Source organism: Scleropages formosus, chromosome 3, assembly GCF_900964775.1.
Source record: "Scleropages formosus chromosome 3, fSclFor1.1, whole genome shotgun sequence".
Taxonomy (NCBI): domain Eukaryota; kingdom Metazoa; phylum Chordata; class Actinopteri; order Osteoglossiformes; family Osteoglossidae; genus Scleropages; species Scleropages formosus.
Genome location: NC_041808.1, coordinates 26,812,225 through 26,831,259, shown reverse-complemented (window position 1 = coordinate 26,831,259; position 19,035 = coordinate 26,812,225). Strand labels below are relative to the sequence as shown.

The 19,035-nt window shown below is 39.9% G+C and overlaps 1 protein-coding gene across 1 annotated transcript; it reads left to right on the top strand.

Moving 5' to 3' along the window:
• Positions 1–200: 200 nt before the first annotated feature.
• On the top strand, positions 201–18,543 carry LOC108925964 (neuronal membrane glycoprotein M6-a-like). The gene is made up of 7 exons (XM_018738357.2): positions 201–653; positions 13,357–13,549; positions 14,161–14,317; positions 14,554–14,707; positions 16,322–16,398; positions 16,764–16,829; positions 18,164–18,543. Exons 1-7 carry the CDS (start codon positions 617–619, stop codon positions 18,314–18,316), a joined length of 837 nt encoding a protein of 278 aa, XP_018593873.1. The 5' UTR covers positions 201–616; the 3' UTR covers positions 18,317–18,543.
• Positions 18,544–19,035: the final 492 nt, after the last annotated feature.

Sequence of the window (19,035 nt, the reverse complement as noted above, 5' to 3'; positions counted from 1 at the left end):
ATTTATGAAAATGCCAGAAAACACGTTTCCTTTCCTGAACACCTTCTATCATCCTTACCCTCTTGGTGAGAATTATTAAAAGGAGGAGAGCACACTGTAGATGTAGACCACTGGGTTTTTCCATTACGGTAGAAACAGGGGGAGTGTGGGTTGGTGGTCGCTCACTTCGGAAGTACTCCCCTCCATCTGTTCCCTGTGCTGAGAGCTGATCTCAGTGCAAAGCGTACACACCAACGCACACCCTCCTTTCAGGTTTTTTTGCGAGGGACACCTGCGTTGCCTATTACCAGGGAGCGCACTGCATCCTTCCCCCCTTCTAGGCAGTAGAGACCTGCCCTCACATTCAGTTGGGCTTCAGTTGCTGCCGTGGCTCGGCCGATGGACAGCGCTGCCAAGAGACGTTGATTGTTCTCTGTGGAAGAAGAGCCATTTGAATGAAATCGCTTTTGACGAGCCTTCTCTAAGCCAAGTGGGAAGAGAGGAGGTCTGAACGCTGAGCTCTGAGGGCATCACCGCTCCTGGTCAGTGGAGCTCCCAGAGTGCAAAGTAAAGAATAGGGCTTATCTGACAGGTCTGTTGAATTTTGTGTGTCGGCGGTAAATCACAACAAGCCACGATGGAAGAGGACATGGATGAGGGACAGTCATCAAAAGGTATTGTAAATCTCCTCACATTTTGATGTGGTTTGCTTTTCAGTAAATGTGTATATTGATCAGTATATTCCAATTTCATAACTGATTCTGCTCTTTATATAAAATAATTTAAAATAAATAAATAAACAAGTGAAATATGCCTGCCTGAGCTGGCACTATTGACTTACCAGGTGGTACAGTGGAATATGTGGTAGTGCCTCACAGAGGTGGGTTTCCACTGGAATGAAATAGGAAACAATAAATTATGATGTTAATTTATTTCAGGCATTTGACCATAATGACTCAAAATGATTAGCCCCAATAAGGTTGTATTACAAATCCTGCTTTGGTTTGGACGATAAAACAATATGTGCTTCTATCATCTCAGCTCTGTTCTTCAGCTCTTGTTTGTTTAGTGGATTTGGGGGGATGGATGCCATTTACAACTCGTACCCGTAATTTTGACTGTGCCGTTGGCTGGGTGGAAATATTTCAGCATTTTCAGGTACTAGATGCAAAAGCATTTTTTTTCTGTTTTCACTTTTTTACTGAATGCATTAACAAATTAAAATTACTTTGTCACAAAAAGTGAAAAAAATAAATGCCTGGATCGAGCACCCAACACCACTGTGAGTATCGACGCAGAGCTGTTATTTTCGGTGTGACGTCATTCATTCTATTGGCTATAGCTGCTTAGTGATTACACCATAGGTGGTCTGATTTGAAAATAATCATAGCTTTTAATATATTTAAAAATGTATTTCAACTCAGCCTTTGTTTCATGTGTCAGCTCACAGACAAAATTTAGAAAATGACCACTGGCTTGTGGACAGCCCAGCTCACTGGTTGCCATTGACTGGATTTATGATATTACCTGTTCATTTATTTGTTTTATTCATTTGTCTCAATCTATGTCAGTCTACAGGTTATTGCATGTGGTCAAGCAGTAGTGACTGCAGGACTGTACACATATATAGTTTGTTATTAGGGTTAGGGTTGTATTGTATTACATTTGCTCTTGTAACCATGATTTATTTAATAAATTAGAAATTCACCCTTAACAACAGAGTCGATGAACACTATGAGGAAATGCAAAGATTATTTCTGCAGCTTTTGCAGACTCCAGGGCATGGTAAAGAGCTAATATATACATTATATATGTGTGTATGTGTGTGTGTGTATATATATATATATATATATATATATATATATACATATATACACACACACACACACACCCATCCCACCCCCCCACTTTCTCTCTCTACACACACATATATACGTATGCATCTATATATATATACATATATGTGTGTGTAGATATATTTGAGATTTGAGATACCGTATGTTCTGTGTCCACAGAAGTTGGATATTAATCAATCAATCACACATTCCCTGCATTTTACATATTTTAAAAGATACTGTGTGCAGATTTTTGCCATGTGAAAGTGTGGTGCTGCAGCATCTCCTAGTAAGGACAAGCTGCACGTCAGTAGACTGGCTGTGAAACAAGTGATTTAGCACGGCCACCTTAGAGCACCACATGGGGCTGTTTGGTTCCAAGTGGCTGCATCCATGTGGTCTCTGACATAATGCAACACTTGTGTCACGTAATTCAATTCACGGAGGCGCTGGAAGAAGAGGCAGTTTTATTATAGTTATTATTCACTTATATACATATATGTTTGGTCATTTTGTGTCAATTTGATCTTTTTTTGTTTTGGAAATCACTGCTAAATTTTTGCTTGTTTTTTATAGTATAGTAAAAGTGACTGAAGACCTCCCATCCTGCCTGGCCTTTCACATTTTATATGAAGAATTTTTCCCATTGGCAGTATATTAAGGGTGACTTACAGTGTCAGTGGGCTGTTTTATATGTGCAATAAATAACACACAAGGACACTCCTGCTGTCACTTCCTATTTTCCTGCATGACTGACACACTGAGTGCTTTGAGAATCTGGAGATTGAGAACATGGCTGTGGCCATTACTTACACCACAGTGGTGAAAAGTCCATCTTAATTTATAGCTTTAGTCACTGGTCTCAGGTTTTATGGGCATTTTCAAGAAATGGGGATGTGATTGCTCTTATTATAAAGCAATGTGCTATTGCTGCTTGCTGTCTGAGAGCTGAGAATTTAGAGAACATAAATAATTAACTTCTGAAGTTATGTCAAAATATGAAATACATCCTAATATGTCAAATGCAATGTATTTCTCTTTCTGCATTACAAGTTGGCCCTTCACAGTTTTGATTGCTGAGAAGTCAATGATCTACCACAAAGTTTGTAATGATAAACTTTTACAATGGAATCATAGGACGAAAAGACTATCTTGAGACCACATCATGACTTCAGGAAAATCTGGTGGATTATTCTAGATTGGCAGACTTTTTTTCAGCAGGAAGTTTTTGAACCTTTTAAAACGTAGTTTCTGTTTGAACATTGTTTGTTTTTTTTCCACCTCTGGCTGGTGAAGTGCTTCCTAGTGAAGGTAATTCACATATATTGTATGACTCTCAGGCTGAAATAACATGAGAGAATTACTGAGAATAATTTTATTTTAGACAGACATAGATTCAGTATTCAAGCGTTTACCATATTCTGTGCAAAAATGTATATTGAGCACAGTGACTTACAGTTCAGTTTATTGTAATTTGACTGATTAGTAAAAAAAGAAAAAAAATACTTTGCCAAAAAGCACCATATTAATCACTGGATGTTCTGCACATATAGACATTTTCTCTTAATAATTTTCTTCTCTTGAGCACCCACAGCATGCATTGTTTTTCAAAGTTATTCAGACTTTTCTGTGCAACTTAAATTGTCTGTGTCAATACTGAATACAAACAATACACCTAACATGTCTGTCTGTGACCTGCTTGATGTCAGCAGAGAAAATAATGCAAATGAGCACTAAAAATCACTATGACTAATCAGTAATTTGTTTAAATACTCAGGGAGTGGAAAATAAAAACTGGAATGGAGTTTTATTCTTCGAGAGTTTATAGAGAAGTGATGTGAAACGGTCTGAGACATTTTATTATGAGTCTACCTGCAATAAGAACCACAGTTCCCTGCTTTATATTCCATTACCCTCAGAAGCTGAAATGATTTTTAGTGTGAGTCCAGTAGACTTTTATTTTAAAAAATGATCTTTCAAAAAAGGGGTCATTCCAAATCATTTTAATTTTGTTACTGGTCCTGTCAATAGACACATTTATGAATCATGTCCAAACTGTGAATAGTTTATAGTGTCTGTTATCCATTTGATTTGTTGCTCTGTGAATTTTGAAAATGTGACCAAAATTGGAAAAAAACAAACAAACTTGTGGTTTAGTCAATTTAATGCAGCAGTGTATTTATTTGGGCAAAGAGTATAAACAATGGCTAGGCCAAAGGCCATTGTAAAATTTATACTGCATATTAAGTCACAAAGGCCCCACCCAAAATCTCCTCGTGGTTTGTAATTCAGTAGTACTAAAATGTTCAAATATGAAAAAATTACTTGTACATTTATCTACATAGTCGTTCTTCATATGGATAATGAAATTAATTTGTAATGACTAAATGACAGAAATTAAACAAATGTGTCTCAGCACTTAAATGAAATGAGATCACGTTTGATTAAGAATGGTCTCCTAATAGCTTTACATTAATGTTGAATTTCATATGCAGAATTTCACATGTATAGTATTATATTGATTGAAAACACATGGCTTACATGTAACTGGATGAAATAGATAATCACTGGCACTTATTTTGTCTTTGGCAAACCATTACTTCCCTATACCCTAATCCTAGTAATGTGTTTCATTCACAATTGTCCCACTGAATTTGTTGACATAGAGTAAGTGGGTCACTGCGCTAAAGTACTCAAGTCTATTCTCAGAATTTTTACAGCTGTTGGCATGGCAACCACACTGGTCGATTAAACATGCACAGTGGAGTTAGTTGTGGGGAGCTGAAAACCAGATAAATTGAAAAAATCAGCAAAATCAGAGCAAACATTTCGCAGGTTTTTATTGCAAATCCTTCCATATTAATAAGGACAAGTCATTAGTTTCTTAATTGCGAAGAGATTTGTTTCAGATATTCTGTGAAAGATTTGGATGTGTTTACTATGCAGTATGTGCTCTAAACAGTATTGTTTACCCTGTGAAATGTCTATCCACCCTGACGTGGATATTTATGTTTGAAAATGATAAAAGACAAATAAATAAATAAATAAATAAATTAAAAAAAATAAATAAATAAATAAATGAATGAATGAATGAATGAATGAATGAATGAAAAATATTTGAAACAATAAAACAAAGACGACGACAACAATGATCCTAGAATGACTGACACTTAACCCCTTTTTGGCTTTATGCTAGAGCTTATCCCTCTTTGGCTCTTTTGATATGATACAGACAGATGGATAAGAGGTCAGATGAGGGGTTATGGTGACATGGGAGGAGGGGCAAAGCTCTGATCTCTTTATCAGTACCTTCTTAAACTGTACAAAGACACAATTTTTGGGTTATTTCAGGTTGCAGTCATGTTAAAATCAGTGGCTGATCTTTTCCTTTAATGATGACTTAACTATTATCATTGGCCTAATTTTAGGACACAGTCAGTGCTGTTTTCCTAATTTTATGAGGCGAAATAAGTAAGCTTACGCTTTGTTTATCATGGACCAACATTAAGGATCTAAACTGGGGTTCTTAAGTTTAAAGTGTAATACTAATGGTTTAATTATGAATGGAGTAAGGTGCCTCGAAATGTGTAACCCCCAATGTTGAATTGATGTTGTCCTCTTTGTTACAATTAAAGTGGAAAATTGAGCTAACATTTGTAAATCAAAGTTATACATGGGCAGTTTGAAATTAGCCTGCACACATGATGCTCTACCCTCATGCCTCCCATGCATATTTCGGTATATTAATGTAAAACATATTATGTATCAGTATAGCATCTGTCTCTATAATGAGGATTTTTTTGGAAGTGATGTCACTGCTTCCTTAAGGAATGCAATGCCGTTGCAGTGAAGATGAATTATTTATTGTGACGGCAGGCACCTCTAAGCACTCCTCTGTGCTGTCACTAAATTATGCATGGAGCTCCCTGTGTCTCCACAGTGAAGTCACCATTTGTCATTTTTGGTTAAATTTGCTTATTAAACCTTTACTATCATGTTTTGACAGTTGGATGCAGCATAGCTTTGGCTGTGGTGTTGTAGAAATTAAGTGTAACTATAGTTCAGACACACACATTTCATTTCTCAATATTCCCTCTTTGCAGTTAGGACAAAAGAAGGGCAATACCTTTCATGACTCTATCTCCAAAATAGTTTCCAATTCCATTTACAAGTCATGTAATTTGTCAACATTTGCTTTCTGCGTGTGCACCACACTCCACACAGCAGTCTCTGCCTTCTTTATGGCACAGATTGCAGTATACACATTGCTGTGTATATGCTGAGTTCCCAGTTTATTTTGTACAGCACCTGTCTTCACACAAATTGATCATTCCATAAGTAACATAATTGTAGTGGATGGTACAAATGAAGCAGAGCGGTGTTTTCAGCATCAAAGTTCAACCGAGTGTTGGAATCGACAAAACAACTGACTTTGAACGAAGCATAGTTGGTGCTAGGTGTGTTGTGATCCCAAGGTTGTCTATGGGTGTCAAGAGGTGTGACAAAGATTTTGTACCAAGTAATGAGTTATGCATTGACGAGACAACAAATGGCGTGAACAGCCAAGAGTGTGTGCTTAATATTCTGGTGAAAGGGCAAATAATCAAAGTTTACAAAATAAAGAACAAGACAACCTCACAAAAGTGAACAGATGGAAAAGGGTATTCAAAAAACAAGGAAAAAACCTAACTGACCTAACCCTGTTAGACAAGCCACTTTCTAACTCAAACCCAGAAACAAAAAGAGGTCAAAACCCTAAACAAAGCCTTCTTCTACCTTCCTGCCTACACTACTTTTATAAAAGAAGTGTACAAAAGCGTCTATACAAGCAGTATAGAAGTGATTCAAAGAAGCAATGAAAGTACCAGCAAGAAAGTAAAGAGGAAGAGAGCGCAATATCAAAATCATGCTAGACGTGTTTTGTTAATCCACATGCAAGCTCCCAAACAGCCTTGAGGAAGAATCTTTTCAACATGTGGGAAGTCCCGTCATTCCAATTTAGCAAATCACATCTAGCTCTCCTGGACACCGATGGCTTGAACATTCCTGCATGCGGAACCTCGTCTAGAGCAACCACAGTGTTTTGTATCGTTCTGAGTTCTTCACCGGTGTGATTCCTCCTGTTCGGTTCCTTGACTCCTTGCTCTTGTTTCCTCAGTTCTGACTTCTGCCTACCCTCTTTGTGATGTTTGCTGATCGCTTGACCTGTGCCCGCCCCTGACGATTCTCTTGCCTACCCCAATTGAATAAACATGCTACCGCATCTGAGTCCGTCGGTTGGATCCCGAAGTTCAAACTTGACACCAGTGGACAGGTGTGACACCAGATCCAAATCGGGGGAGGGCAAAAGTAAAAAAGAGAACATAACAGACACTCTTCTTGATGTAACAGTGTTGGTTCTGGGCTTTTCACTCAAAACCTTTTCAAGGGTTTGTCGAGAATGGTGCGAAAAGCACAATACTGCCAGTGAAAGGTTATCGTTTGGACGAAAAGAGCTTGTGGACAATAGCAAGAATTGTACAAGCAAACAGACAGGCCACAACCATCTCAGAATCCACCACCTATCACACTTTGGGCAACTGGAATCAAAGACCAGCAAAAACAAAAACATGTGTCTCCAGTGGGTACAGGAGCTGAAAAACTGGACCGTTGAAAAGTGGAAAAAAAGTTGCTTTGTTGGACAAACCCAGGTACCTTTTGCATCATGCTGTCAGAATCAGAATGTGGTGCAAGCAATATGAGTCCACAGTGGTGGCACTTTGATGGTGTGGAGGAGGTTTTCCTAGTACACCTTAGAGCCCATCGATACTCGGTGAAGAACATCTGAACGGCAAGGTGTATTTGAACATTAATGCTGACCAATTTCATCCTTTCATGGTTGCAGTTTATCTACACTCGGATGGACACCATGTCACAAGGACTGTATAGCCACCAAATGGTTCCAGAAAAATTACAGGGAGTTTTCAAAGTTCCAGTGATCTGCACAGTCCCTGGATCTCAACCCTACCAAGAATCTTTGGGATGAGGTGGAAAGGCCTGTTCGCAGGAAGACTGTGCAGCCATCCAGTAATTCCTACATGGTACATTCCCAAACAACACATCCATCACCATGTGGGAACCCCGCCCACGCAAATTCATGCAGTTCTGAAGTTTAAAGGAAGCGCAACATGCGATTTGATAGATGTACCTAATAAACTGGCAGTGTGAACAAAAAGGTCTAACTTCTCTAAATAAAAATATTACACTGTGTCTAAAGTGGCAGGATGTATGGGATACTGTCCAGATGTTTGGGGTTTAAATGTTACGTCCAGAATTTTTTTGAGATTTTTTGTACATACAATTTCATAAGCCTTAAAAAATCATAATAAACAATAGAACACTGAGATCATTTTCAGATCATTTCATGGATATTTAAAACAATCACTTAGCACATGCAGAATATAATATTAAGATCGAAAGCACAAATAATGAAAGCAAAATAAAAAACTGAATTATTGATATGGATATCATAAGCATGTAGAAACTGATGTTGGGATCCTTATATGAACTCCTTTAGCGGAAATGATGGCTCTGCTAAAACTGGTACATTTCTTTTTCTGCACCATTTCTGTAAACAGAGCAATTCAGACTAAATAAGAATTAAAATAAGGGGCAGTGTTGATAAGCTCTCTATTTTCCTATAAATATTTCACGAGGATTTTACGGTTGAGTAACTGGTAGAAAGAAAGAGAATATTAGACACCACAGCTAACATTTTCATTATTTAAGTGGAGAAGAAACTGCATCAAGGCAGAATGAGTCATGTTCAGATGGCACCTGATTTTCTTCTTCGGATTGTAAGGTAAATTTATTTCGAGAGCCATGCAAGTTGGTATATAAAGTAAATTAATTTCACATTCATATATCCTCCTGAGACCCATCAAATGGTTTTTGGATATATTTCTCGGAAGCTGTCCAAGCACCTCCCCAAAATCTGCAATTTAATTCAAAAACAGAATTTCACCAATAAGGTACATTAGGAGTCAGTATTGCAACATTAAGATGGGAGTATGGTGGTGCAGTGGGTTGGACCACAGTCCTGCTCTCCAGTGGATCTGGGGTTCAAGTCCCACTTGGGGTGCCTTGCGATGGACTGGCGTCCCATCCTGGGTGTGTCCCCTCCCCCTCTGGCCTTACGCCCTTTGTTACCTGGTAGGCTCCGGTTCCCCGTGATCCTGTATGGGACGAGCGGTTCTGAAAATGTGTGTGTGTATTGCAACATTTAATGTAGGGATGTACAGTTGGAAAAATTTTTTCGGTAGACTGGATAAAAAGGAATGGATGGGTCAAATAAAGTGAGTGTACACTTTAGTTAAATACTTTTTGCATATAGCATATTATATATAGTATATATATGTATGAATATAATACTCAACATTAACTCAACTGCAAAAGGAAGCAAGCACCTGTAAAAAGCTTTAGGATGCTACATACAGCAGATTCCATTTGTGTTATGTGAACCACAAATGTTCTCCAGCACCTGCCCCACTCAGAGCACAGGCAGAGATACTTGTCATTCCAGTCGAGGCTCCAGGCATAAGCAATACCAGAGCCTCTCAGCACAGCCCAAGGCAGAGAGGTGAAGGTGTTGCTTTCCCCGCCGTGAGCAGCCTGAGAAAAATAATAATAATGATAATCAAAATCAAACTGAATATCTTCACAGAATTCTTTCATAAACAGTAAGTGAAGTAATAAATGGTCCTAATAAGTAAATGAAATAATACACACACACTGAAGCCGCTTCTCCCGAGCAGGGTCACGGCGAGCCAAAGCCTAGCCCTTGTGGGGGGGAAGGGAAACACCCAGGGTGGGATGCTAGTCCATCACAAGGCAACCCAAGCAGGACTTGAACCCCAGACCCACCAGAGAGCAGACACAGGCCAAACCGGCTGCACCACCGCAGCTCCCAATGAAATTATAAATAACCCTAAAAAAATTCAATAGTAAATGTGATAATAAACAGCGGATAGTAATGAATGCATACAATCAGTTACAGACTTACTGGCAATTTCAAAGACATACATCAAAGAACTGCACTCAACGTGCATTGAAATGCTATTTGTCCATTTTATTTATTTTATTTATCTTGCAGGGAGAGCAGGTAGTGTAGTGGTTAGACCTGCTTTGGAGCTGAAGTTGAATCTCAGCTCCAGCTGTAGTACCCTTAAGAAGTCTATTAACCCTAACCTTAACCCTAACTCTAACTTAGCAAACACCGTAGAAGAGCTCGTGCTTTTCCATTTTTCACACATCTTCAAAAATTTTGTTTACCACTTAGTGTTCACCATAGAAACAGACATTAGAGCAGTTGTTTGATTGTTAAAAGTCAGGTTGCTTAACAAGTAGTAGGTCTGGCTGTGCACTCATTGCTTTGCTGTGAAGGAATATTTTAAGACCAGGTTGGTGGCTTCTTTGAATCCACGGCTCTGGGAGACAGGAGAATAGATGCCCTTTTTGGGGTGGATATTTTTGTCTCCCATTGTTTTCTGTTCCCACTGTGCTTAAAGTTGCACAGCTCTTACCACAGATGTACACCTTCCAGGCAACAACATATCTGAAATTTCATGATTCTTGTGCTGTGATTCAAATTAAAATGTTATTGAAACAGACAGCAAGATATAAAATCAATTTATACATGTTCCTATAATTTCTTCAAGTGGACAGTGTCTTAGCTGTACCCAGGATTTTCACAGCAATGGGATTTTGAGCCACATAAATGGAAGAATGAATGCATCATTTTTAATGCATTACTATCTAAATTACTACAGATTTTTGTTTTGTATGCAGAACTTCATGGTTCATCTGCTAACTGATGGTGATTTCTGCATTTAACCTTAGTCCTTAGTGGCTTTATTGAAGTAAATATTTGGTTAATTACAGACCCTAGTAGCAGTGTGTGTGTGTGAGTGTGTATATAAAGAGATACATATCCTATATCTAATCCTATATTACATATCCTATATATACAGAGTACTATGTGAAAGTGTTAGGCACTTTAGATTTTTCACAAAAAATATTTGTCGTAGAAGATTCTTATGTCTTCTGCATTAGTGTATCAATTGGAAAGAGTGTATTTCGCCTTTTCAAACATTCCTTTTGCTAAAAAACTGAAATATTACAGTGAGATTTCAGCATTTTGTTAAAAACAAAGTAGCAGTTACAGACTGCTTTCCAGACTATTATTTTAAAAAAAAAGATAAAAAAGTTCTTTTAATTTGTATAGTCCAGTTCATGATTAAAGAAATATAACAAACAGGTGCTATGATCGATGACATAATGTGTAAATTGAAGCAAACTGATCACCTGAAACAAAAACAGCTGTGTAGAGGGAATAAAACACACACACACACACACACACACACACACACACACACACACACACACACTTTCAGAACCGCTTGTCCAATACGGGGTCACGGGGAACCGGAGCCTACCCGGTAACACAGGGCGTAAGGCCGGAGGGGGAGGGGACACACCCAGGACAGGACACCAGTCCATCGCAAGGCACCCCAAGCAGGACTCGAACCCCAGACCCACTAGAGAGCAGGACCATGGTCCAACCCACTGCACCACTGCACCACCGCACCCCTCGGGGATAAAACAGCGTGAGGAAAAATCATACTAAAAAGATGAGGTTGTGGAAAGTGTGGCAGTTAAACCTTCAGATCTTACAAGGTGCTCATGCTGCATCAGCAAGGTATCTCCCGAGCAGAAATTTTACAGCAGAAAGGAATGTCCGGATGTGTTGTCTATGCTCTTCTGCAGAAGCAGCTTTGAGCACATTTGAAGACATGGTACACAGTGGTTGGTCAGAGAAACGGAGTGCAGTGGATGGGATCTTTAGTTCAGGGTGCAGTGGAACTGATCTTTAGTTCCTTTGAAATCAGAAGATGTCCAGTACCGCTATCAGCTGAAAAAAAAACCCACTGCGACCCTGGTACACCATCTACAGTCTGGAGAAGTCTTGTAAAGAAGGGTTTTCATGGAAGAGTTGCAACCAAACAGCCAATCCTCTGAGTTGGAAAGGAAGCCAAGCGACTCACCTGTGCATGAAAACTCAAGGACTCAGGGGCAAAAGAAAGGTAGCAGATGCTCTGGACTGATGAGTTAAAATTTTGAGTTTTTGGCTGTAGTAGACAGCCGGCTGTCGGCCAAAGGACTGGAGGACACTACATGGATTTGTGTCTGCGGGCAAGTTAAGCACGGTGGATGTTCCCTGCAAGTTTGGGGCTGCATTTAGGCAAATGCAGTTGGTGATTTGGTCAAAAATAATGGCCCCTGCACTGCTGAGAAGTATAGGCAGATTCTAATCCATCATGTAACATCATCAGGAGGCATCTGATCAGTCCCAAAGTTACTCTGCAGCATGACAATGGCCCCAAACACAGGGTCAAAATCATGAGGACTATCTTCAGCGAAAAGAAGAACAAGGAATCCTGCAACAGATGATACAGATGTTGAGACCAGGACTCTACGGAGCCACCATCATTGATCCAGTCTGGGTTGACATGCAGAGACAAAAACAAGGGAGACAAAGTGTGCAGAAGAACTGTGGCAAGTTCTCCGAGATGCTTGGAACAACCTATCAACCTAGTACCTTAACTGCGTGCATGTGTAGCTAAAAGAACATGATGCTGTTTTAAAGGCAAATTGTGGTCACACCAAATATTGATTTGATTTAGGTTATTTCTGTTTACTGCAATTTCTAGCTAGTTTATTGTTTAAAAATTGCAGAAAAAAAAATAATGGCATTCTGTCCCACGAAACATTGGGTTCAGCCGTCCCGGATCCCGAGTGCAGTGTCGTTCGTCTGGAGTAGAGGCGAGGTCAGGGGACTTAGCAAAGGGTCAGTCGAGTGGCGAACAGGACAGGAACAAGGATCCATGGACTTGGTCGGGAAACGAAGCGAGGAGTCGAAAACCGGAGAATGTGAACTGAGAGCTAGCGAAGCATGTGAGCGAAGCGTCACGGAGAAGGGCGGTTGTCCCTGACGAGATTCCGCAAAGGCATGGGAATGGAGAAGGGTCTTTTAAAGGGTGAGTCATCAATCAGGTGCAGGAGCATCATCGGGTGCTGTCGGTTGCGTTGTGGGCACGGACTTGACACATTCTTGAAAACATCTCTGTTTTTCAGCATTTTTCACAAGCCTTTTACACGGTACTGCACACACATAGTTTAGTATAAATATACTAAATTAGATGTGGGTGGGGGGTGCGGTGGCGCAGTGGATTTGGCTGGGTCCTGCTCTCTGGTGGGTCTGGGGTTCGAGTCCTGCTGGAGTGCCTTGCAATGGACTAGTGTCCAGTCCTGGATGTGTCCCCTCCCCCTCCAGACCTACGCCAACTGTTGCTGGGCTAGGCTCTGGCTCCCTGCAGCCCTGTATGGGACAAGCAGTTTCAGGTGTGTGTGTGTGTGTGTGTGTGTGTGTGTGTGTGTGTGTATATATAGATATTCTTGTTCCAGACTGCACTGCAAACTTTTTTTTTTTTTCTTGATTCCTTAGGGTGTTTTGAGTGTTGCATCAAATGCCTGGGGGGTATCCCGTACCCGTCGCTGATCGCCACCATCCTGCTTTATGCGGGCGTGGCCCTCTTCTGCGGTTGCGGGCACGAGGCGCTCTCGGGCACCGTTACCATCTTGCAGAACTACTTTGAGGTGGTGCGGGGACCCATGGACTCTCTGGATGTCTTCACTATGTAAGCACCTCAGATTTTTGGGTTTCTTTTCAATTTTACTTTCCTGCCTTATTTCATCCTTCTTTGCATATCTAATAAAATCTAAAACTGAAGTCTTTTTTTCAACAAAGTAATTTATATGCTAAAGAAAATTAATATTTATAATTTATATGCTAACAACCAGTATTTCTATTATACAGTCTTTGAAATGAGCAATACTTTATCGATATGATTATAAGAACATCTGGAGAACAGACGCATCAGTTTAATTGCATTGGAGCTTCACTGTGACTGATACAATATTATTCAATTGTGTGTGTGTGTGTGTGTGTGTGTGTGTGTGTGTGTGTGTGTGTGTGTGTGTGGGTGTGACTTAACAGTCAGCTTGCATTACAACATTCCTTTTGCTTTTTACATGTTCTTGTGTCTAAAATCAATCCAATTTGAAATATTTTGCTTAATTCCTATTTTATCCTAGACGGAGATGTATATGAAATGCAACAATCTAAAGAGTTATGTAGAATCAACCCTCATTCAAACTGTCATAATTAATGGATGAAGTGAACTTTTTATTTCTAGCTGAGCTTTGAAATAGTTAGACATGATATTTATGTTGTCTTTCTATTTTCCAGGATTGATATCATTAAGTATGTGATTTACGGTATTGCATCTGCCTTCTTCGTGTATGGAATTCTGCTGATGGTGGAAGGGTTCTTCACCACTGGGGCCATCAGAGATCTGTATGGAGATTTTAAGATCACCACCTGTGGCCGCTGTGTTAGTGCCTGGGTAAGAAAGAAATCCTTAAAAACTCTTATCTTTTAAAGGGAGGTGATGGTGCCCATGGTGATAATGCTCTTCCCTGCACATAACCTGTGGTATCCTCAGATTGTGAGCATGTTATCTTGTGGTACCCTGACAGCTCAGTGGAAACCCACGTGCAGCCTCACTGAACTTGAAAATGCACGGAATCTTGGGTATAACCGAGCACGGCTTTGTCGCATGCTGTTTGTCTCCTTGTGCAGTTCATCATGCTGACCTACATCTTCATGCTGGCCTGGCTGGGAGTGACGGCCTTCACCTCCCTGCCTGTCTTCATGTACTTCAACATCTGGTCAATCTGCCAGAACACCACTGTCGTTGAAAGTGCCAACCTGTGTTTAGACCTCCGCCAGTTTGGTAGGTGTTACCAAGCCTCATTACATCACTTCCCTTTTTCGTGGTGGACTGTGGATTGGACTGGTCTTTCTGTTTTTATACTTATACATGGGGGCAGCTGATGTGTAGTGGTTACAGCTGCTGCCTTTGGCTCTGAAGTTTGTGGGTTTTGAATCTCACCTGTTGCTGCAATCCCCTCGAAAAAGGTAGTTATCCTAAATTTCTCCAGTAAAAATGCTGAAATGGGTAAATAATTGTAGGTAGCTTCAAATTGTAAGTCACTTTACATTTGCATTTGTTCATTTGGCAGACACTTTTCTCCAAAGCAACGTACATCTCATAGAAAATACAGTTTGTGCATTACATCAGCAGAAAGAGAGACACAGATGTAGACGTGTGATCCTTAAGTACAGTACAGTTTGTTACTTTCCACCATATGAACTAATGTACATCACACGAGAAGCTGCATGAAGGTTTGTGTTATTCAACAGTTATGATCACACAGTTATTGAGGATAAACATTTATACATTAACATGCACTTAAGAGATCATCGGAGAAGTGAGTCTGGAAGAGATGAGTTTTAGGACCCTTCTTAAATGTAAACAGAGATTCAGTAGTTCTGAGTGAAAGGGGGAGGTCATTCCACCACACTGGAGCCAGAACCAAAAACCTTTGTGCTTTTCTTTTTGGACCTTTTGTGCGTGGGACCATCTAGCAGTCTGGTTGGGGTGTAGTGAGTGATTAGGTCTTGTAGATGTCAGGGAGCAGTTCCAATGATGGTTTTGTAGGCTATAAACAGAGTCATGAATTTGATCCAGGCAGTTATAGGAAAGCACTCCAAAGAAACAAGGAGGGGGATACATAGGAACACCTGAGCAGGTCGAACACAACTTGTGCAGCAGCATTCGATATCAGCTATATAGGTTTGATGGCAGTAGGCGGAAGGCCAAATAGAGAGTTGCAATAGTCCAGGTGATATATCACCAAGGCCTGGACTGGGAGTTGCACAGAGTCTGTTAGATGGGCATGGATCCTGTGGATGTTATGTACGATGTATCTGCAGGTCCGGGTTATGGCTTTGGTACGTTGAGAGCAAGACGGGCTTCAGTCAGTCATCACTCCCAGACTCTTAGCCAAGGCGGCAGGCAAAATGAGTGAGTTCTTCATTTTGAGAGAGTTCACGACAGGAGGGCAGACCAAGCTGGGAGGTGAAATATGCAGCTTAATGGATACATTTATAATTAAAGGTAATGTTAATGCATATGTTTGCATCTACTTTTAAAGCAGATGCTTCTGCCCAAAAGTATTTACAATGATTATTAACTAGTATCTAGCTGACGCCTTTATCCAAGGCGACATGTGGTGTCAGATACACAGCGGTAAACTGCCTACAGTCACTGACACATTTCTATGTTAGAACAATAGAACTTGGAAATGCACGCCGACACTGGCAACCAGAAGAAATATTCATAGTCAAAACAAGGATACAAAAAGTCAGATAGAGTTTGTGCTTTTGCACAGTTATGTGTTGACTTGATCCAGGGAGAGAGAGAGAGATCTGCCATTTGTGGCTCAGTCTGATCACATTTCTGCATTTTATTGACTGTTTTATTGACACTTCTGTTTGACTCTAGGAATTGTACCTATTGGGGAGGAGAAGAAGGTTTGTACGGGATCAGAGAAATTTTTCAAGATGTGTGAGTCTAATGAGGTCAGTGGGATCCATTCATTATGTGTTTGTACATTAAGAACACAATGTACACTGAGAACTGTGGCTGAACTGTAGCAACGTACACTAAATATCGCATGATTTGACGAGATCTTACCTAGTCTTCATCGTACATGACGAGTGAGTTCAGCTCATTGAAGTGAAGACAATTTTGAGCACATGATGGAAAAACCATTGGAGTCTACTAAGTCTCATGTCTTATACTGTAATTGATTTATGTATTAGTAATTTTGTATTGAATTATTAAATCAACACCATGTGTGTATTTTAGCTGTAAAATATGGAGGTCAGGAGTGTGTAATTTGTCATTCATCCTTAAAGCTTTCTCAAACGTCAATGTCTTTCAGCTGGACCTGACGTTCCACCTGTTTGTCTGCGCCCTGGCTGGAGCTGGAGCAGCGGTTATTGCCATGGTAAGATTATGATGTTACCTGTTCACCTGCTGGAATTTAAATGTTTATTAACATTTTCCCCACACAGTGAAAGACAATGTACTATGTATAGTTAATTATGCCAATAGCACTAAATTACTATTACAACTGCATGTTAGGTGCTATTTTAAAGATATAGCTGCATTAACTAAGTATTTAGCTCTTTATACCACAGAACTCTGAATTTCCAGTTATTATAATGTCATGTTTAAACACAATTATTCCATAGGAAAACTATTTGATTATGATAAAAATAATACAAGACAATAACAGCAAAACTGGCACTACTACTATTACTAATAGTAGGAGTAATAATAATAAACTGTGTTATTCAACAAATTCCACTAAAGCACTGGCCATTAAACCAATAGTCCTTTGTCTGAACTGGCCTGCGATGTTTTGCGAAATGCAATTCTACTTCCAGTTTTTGCCAAGTGCACCTAATAGCGTTCCAGTCAATGGCTGCTGCTGGATTTTCATGCATTAATCAATACATATTACCGTATTATATAAACCACAGTTTTAATTTTGTTTTAGGAAATGCCCCGGGAGGATATATTTTAGTGTAATAACAAGAGAAGGGTTTCCATTCCAGAGGGGAGGGATGCTCAGCTCCGAGAATGCAATCGAACACGGTTGCCATGGAAACTGAGAATGGGGAACGTGAGGGTCCATTTTCTAAGAAGGCATGCTCAGAGATGATGGCGCCAAATGAAACACGCCTATGCGCTAACTACTGCTGCAAGACCATTTGAGTTAAACACATGACAGAAGGGTACCACGGTATTTTTCAAGAAATAGTTTGACCGAAATAAATGCATATGCCAAAATTACATTTGCAAATTTTTTTATTGCCTTTTAACATTTCTTTGAAATGGTATTTGGTTATTTTAGGAGCGATCCATCGGCTCAAGCAAACCTATAAAATACTTAAAGTAGAACAATATCACATTAATACGAGTATTAAGCATTACCCCTAAACGCTTTGTTCAGATGTGTATGTGCTGCCAGCGCTGTGTATGAAGTTGCCATAAAGCATGACAGCAGGAAATGTTAACATGGAAATGTAATCCCTTGGAACATGTGTTCATCATGACAGCACTGGGGCTTCTGTCTCTGAAACCCGGACCCCATTCTGGCCACTGTGCAAGGGCGCCACCTTGTGGTGGCTACAGGACATGTGTAGGAAAATTTTGAAAGGCGCAAAATGCCTCCATTTTTTTTTGGCTTTGCTCAATGCTCTTTCTTGCATATGTGTGTATTGTGGTATTTTATTGCGTACTTTACTAACAGTCCTTGGCGACCTCTTCTTCCAGATTCATTACTTGATGGTGCTCTCGTCCAACTGGGCCTACGTGAAGGATGCCTGCAAGATGCAGAAGTATGAGGACATCAAATCCAAGGAGGAGCAAGAGCTTCACGACATCCATTCCACCCGTTCCAAAGAACGCCTCAATGCCTACACATAAAGCACCGGCACGTGCTTCGCTTCGGCCCCACTTCCTTTCCTGGGGGGCAGGGTTCCTCACCCATAATGTCCCTTTTGGGTGTCACAGACAGGCGGCTGGGGGGAAGCTTCCCCCCAGCAGCTTTTCTGGTGATCCCCCCTTTACCTCTTCCTGGGACTGGAGTCATTTCCCCACATTTTGTCTACTGCTTCCTTTCTTTATCTTCAGATTCCAATATTTCTTTTTTATTTATCTTTTTTTTTAAAATTTAATTTCATTTTATTTTTTACGGAATAACATGCCATTCGACAGTATATGAAATTCTCATCGATTTTCAGCCAATGTAATTTTAATTACTATGCTAACTTTATACAGGTATGCTAACTTTATACAGGTATAGACTGGGTCGAACATGCCCATTTTCACCTTTTCACAGAATATTTGTATGTTTTTATAAAGTTTACAAAGCACACAATCCGGGATTATCACATTTTAGGTATAAATCCAAACTGTTCTTAAATTCTCAGATTCACTGGTGACAGGCATAGGATTAGGAGCAATAAGGGGGAAATAAAGAAATGTGAATTGGCTGGCAATGACTGAAACCGAAAATGTACCTGAAACTGATTTTACCTGCCTAGACGACATCACAAATGTGAGGAATAATTTTTTTTTATTTTTTTTAATTTTTTTTATTTTGTTCCTACCTGCGTAGACCTGTTGCAAAATGCTGTTTCGTA

What these genes read in the sequence shown, in the direction of transcription:
- LOC108925964 (XM_018738357.2), top strand. Translation starts at nt 617, where the DNA reads ATGGAAGAGGACATGGATGAGGGACAGTCATCAAAAG. An exon ending in TCTCTGGATGTCTTCACTAT is followed by an intron (nt 13,550 to 14,160) that starts GTAAGCACCTCA and finishes TCTATTTTCCAG; the next exon opens with GATTGATATCATTAAGTATG. An exon ending in TTTAGACCTCCGCCAGTTTG is followed by an intron (nt 14,708 to 16,321) that starts GTAGGTGTTACC and finishes GTTTGACTCTAG; the next exon opens with GAATTGTACCTATTGGGGAG.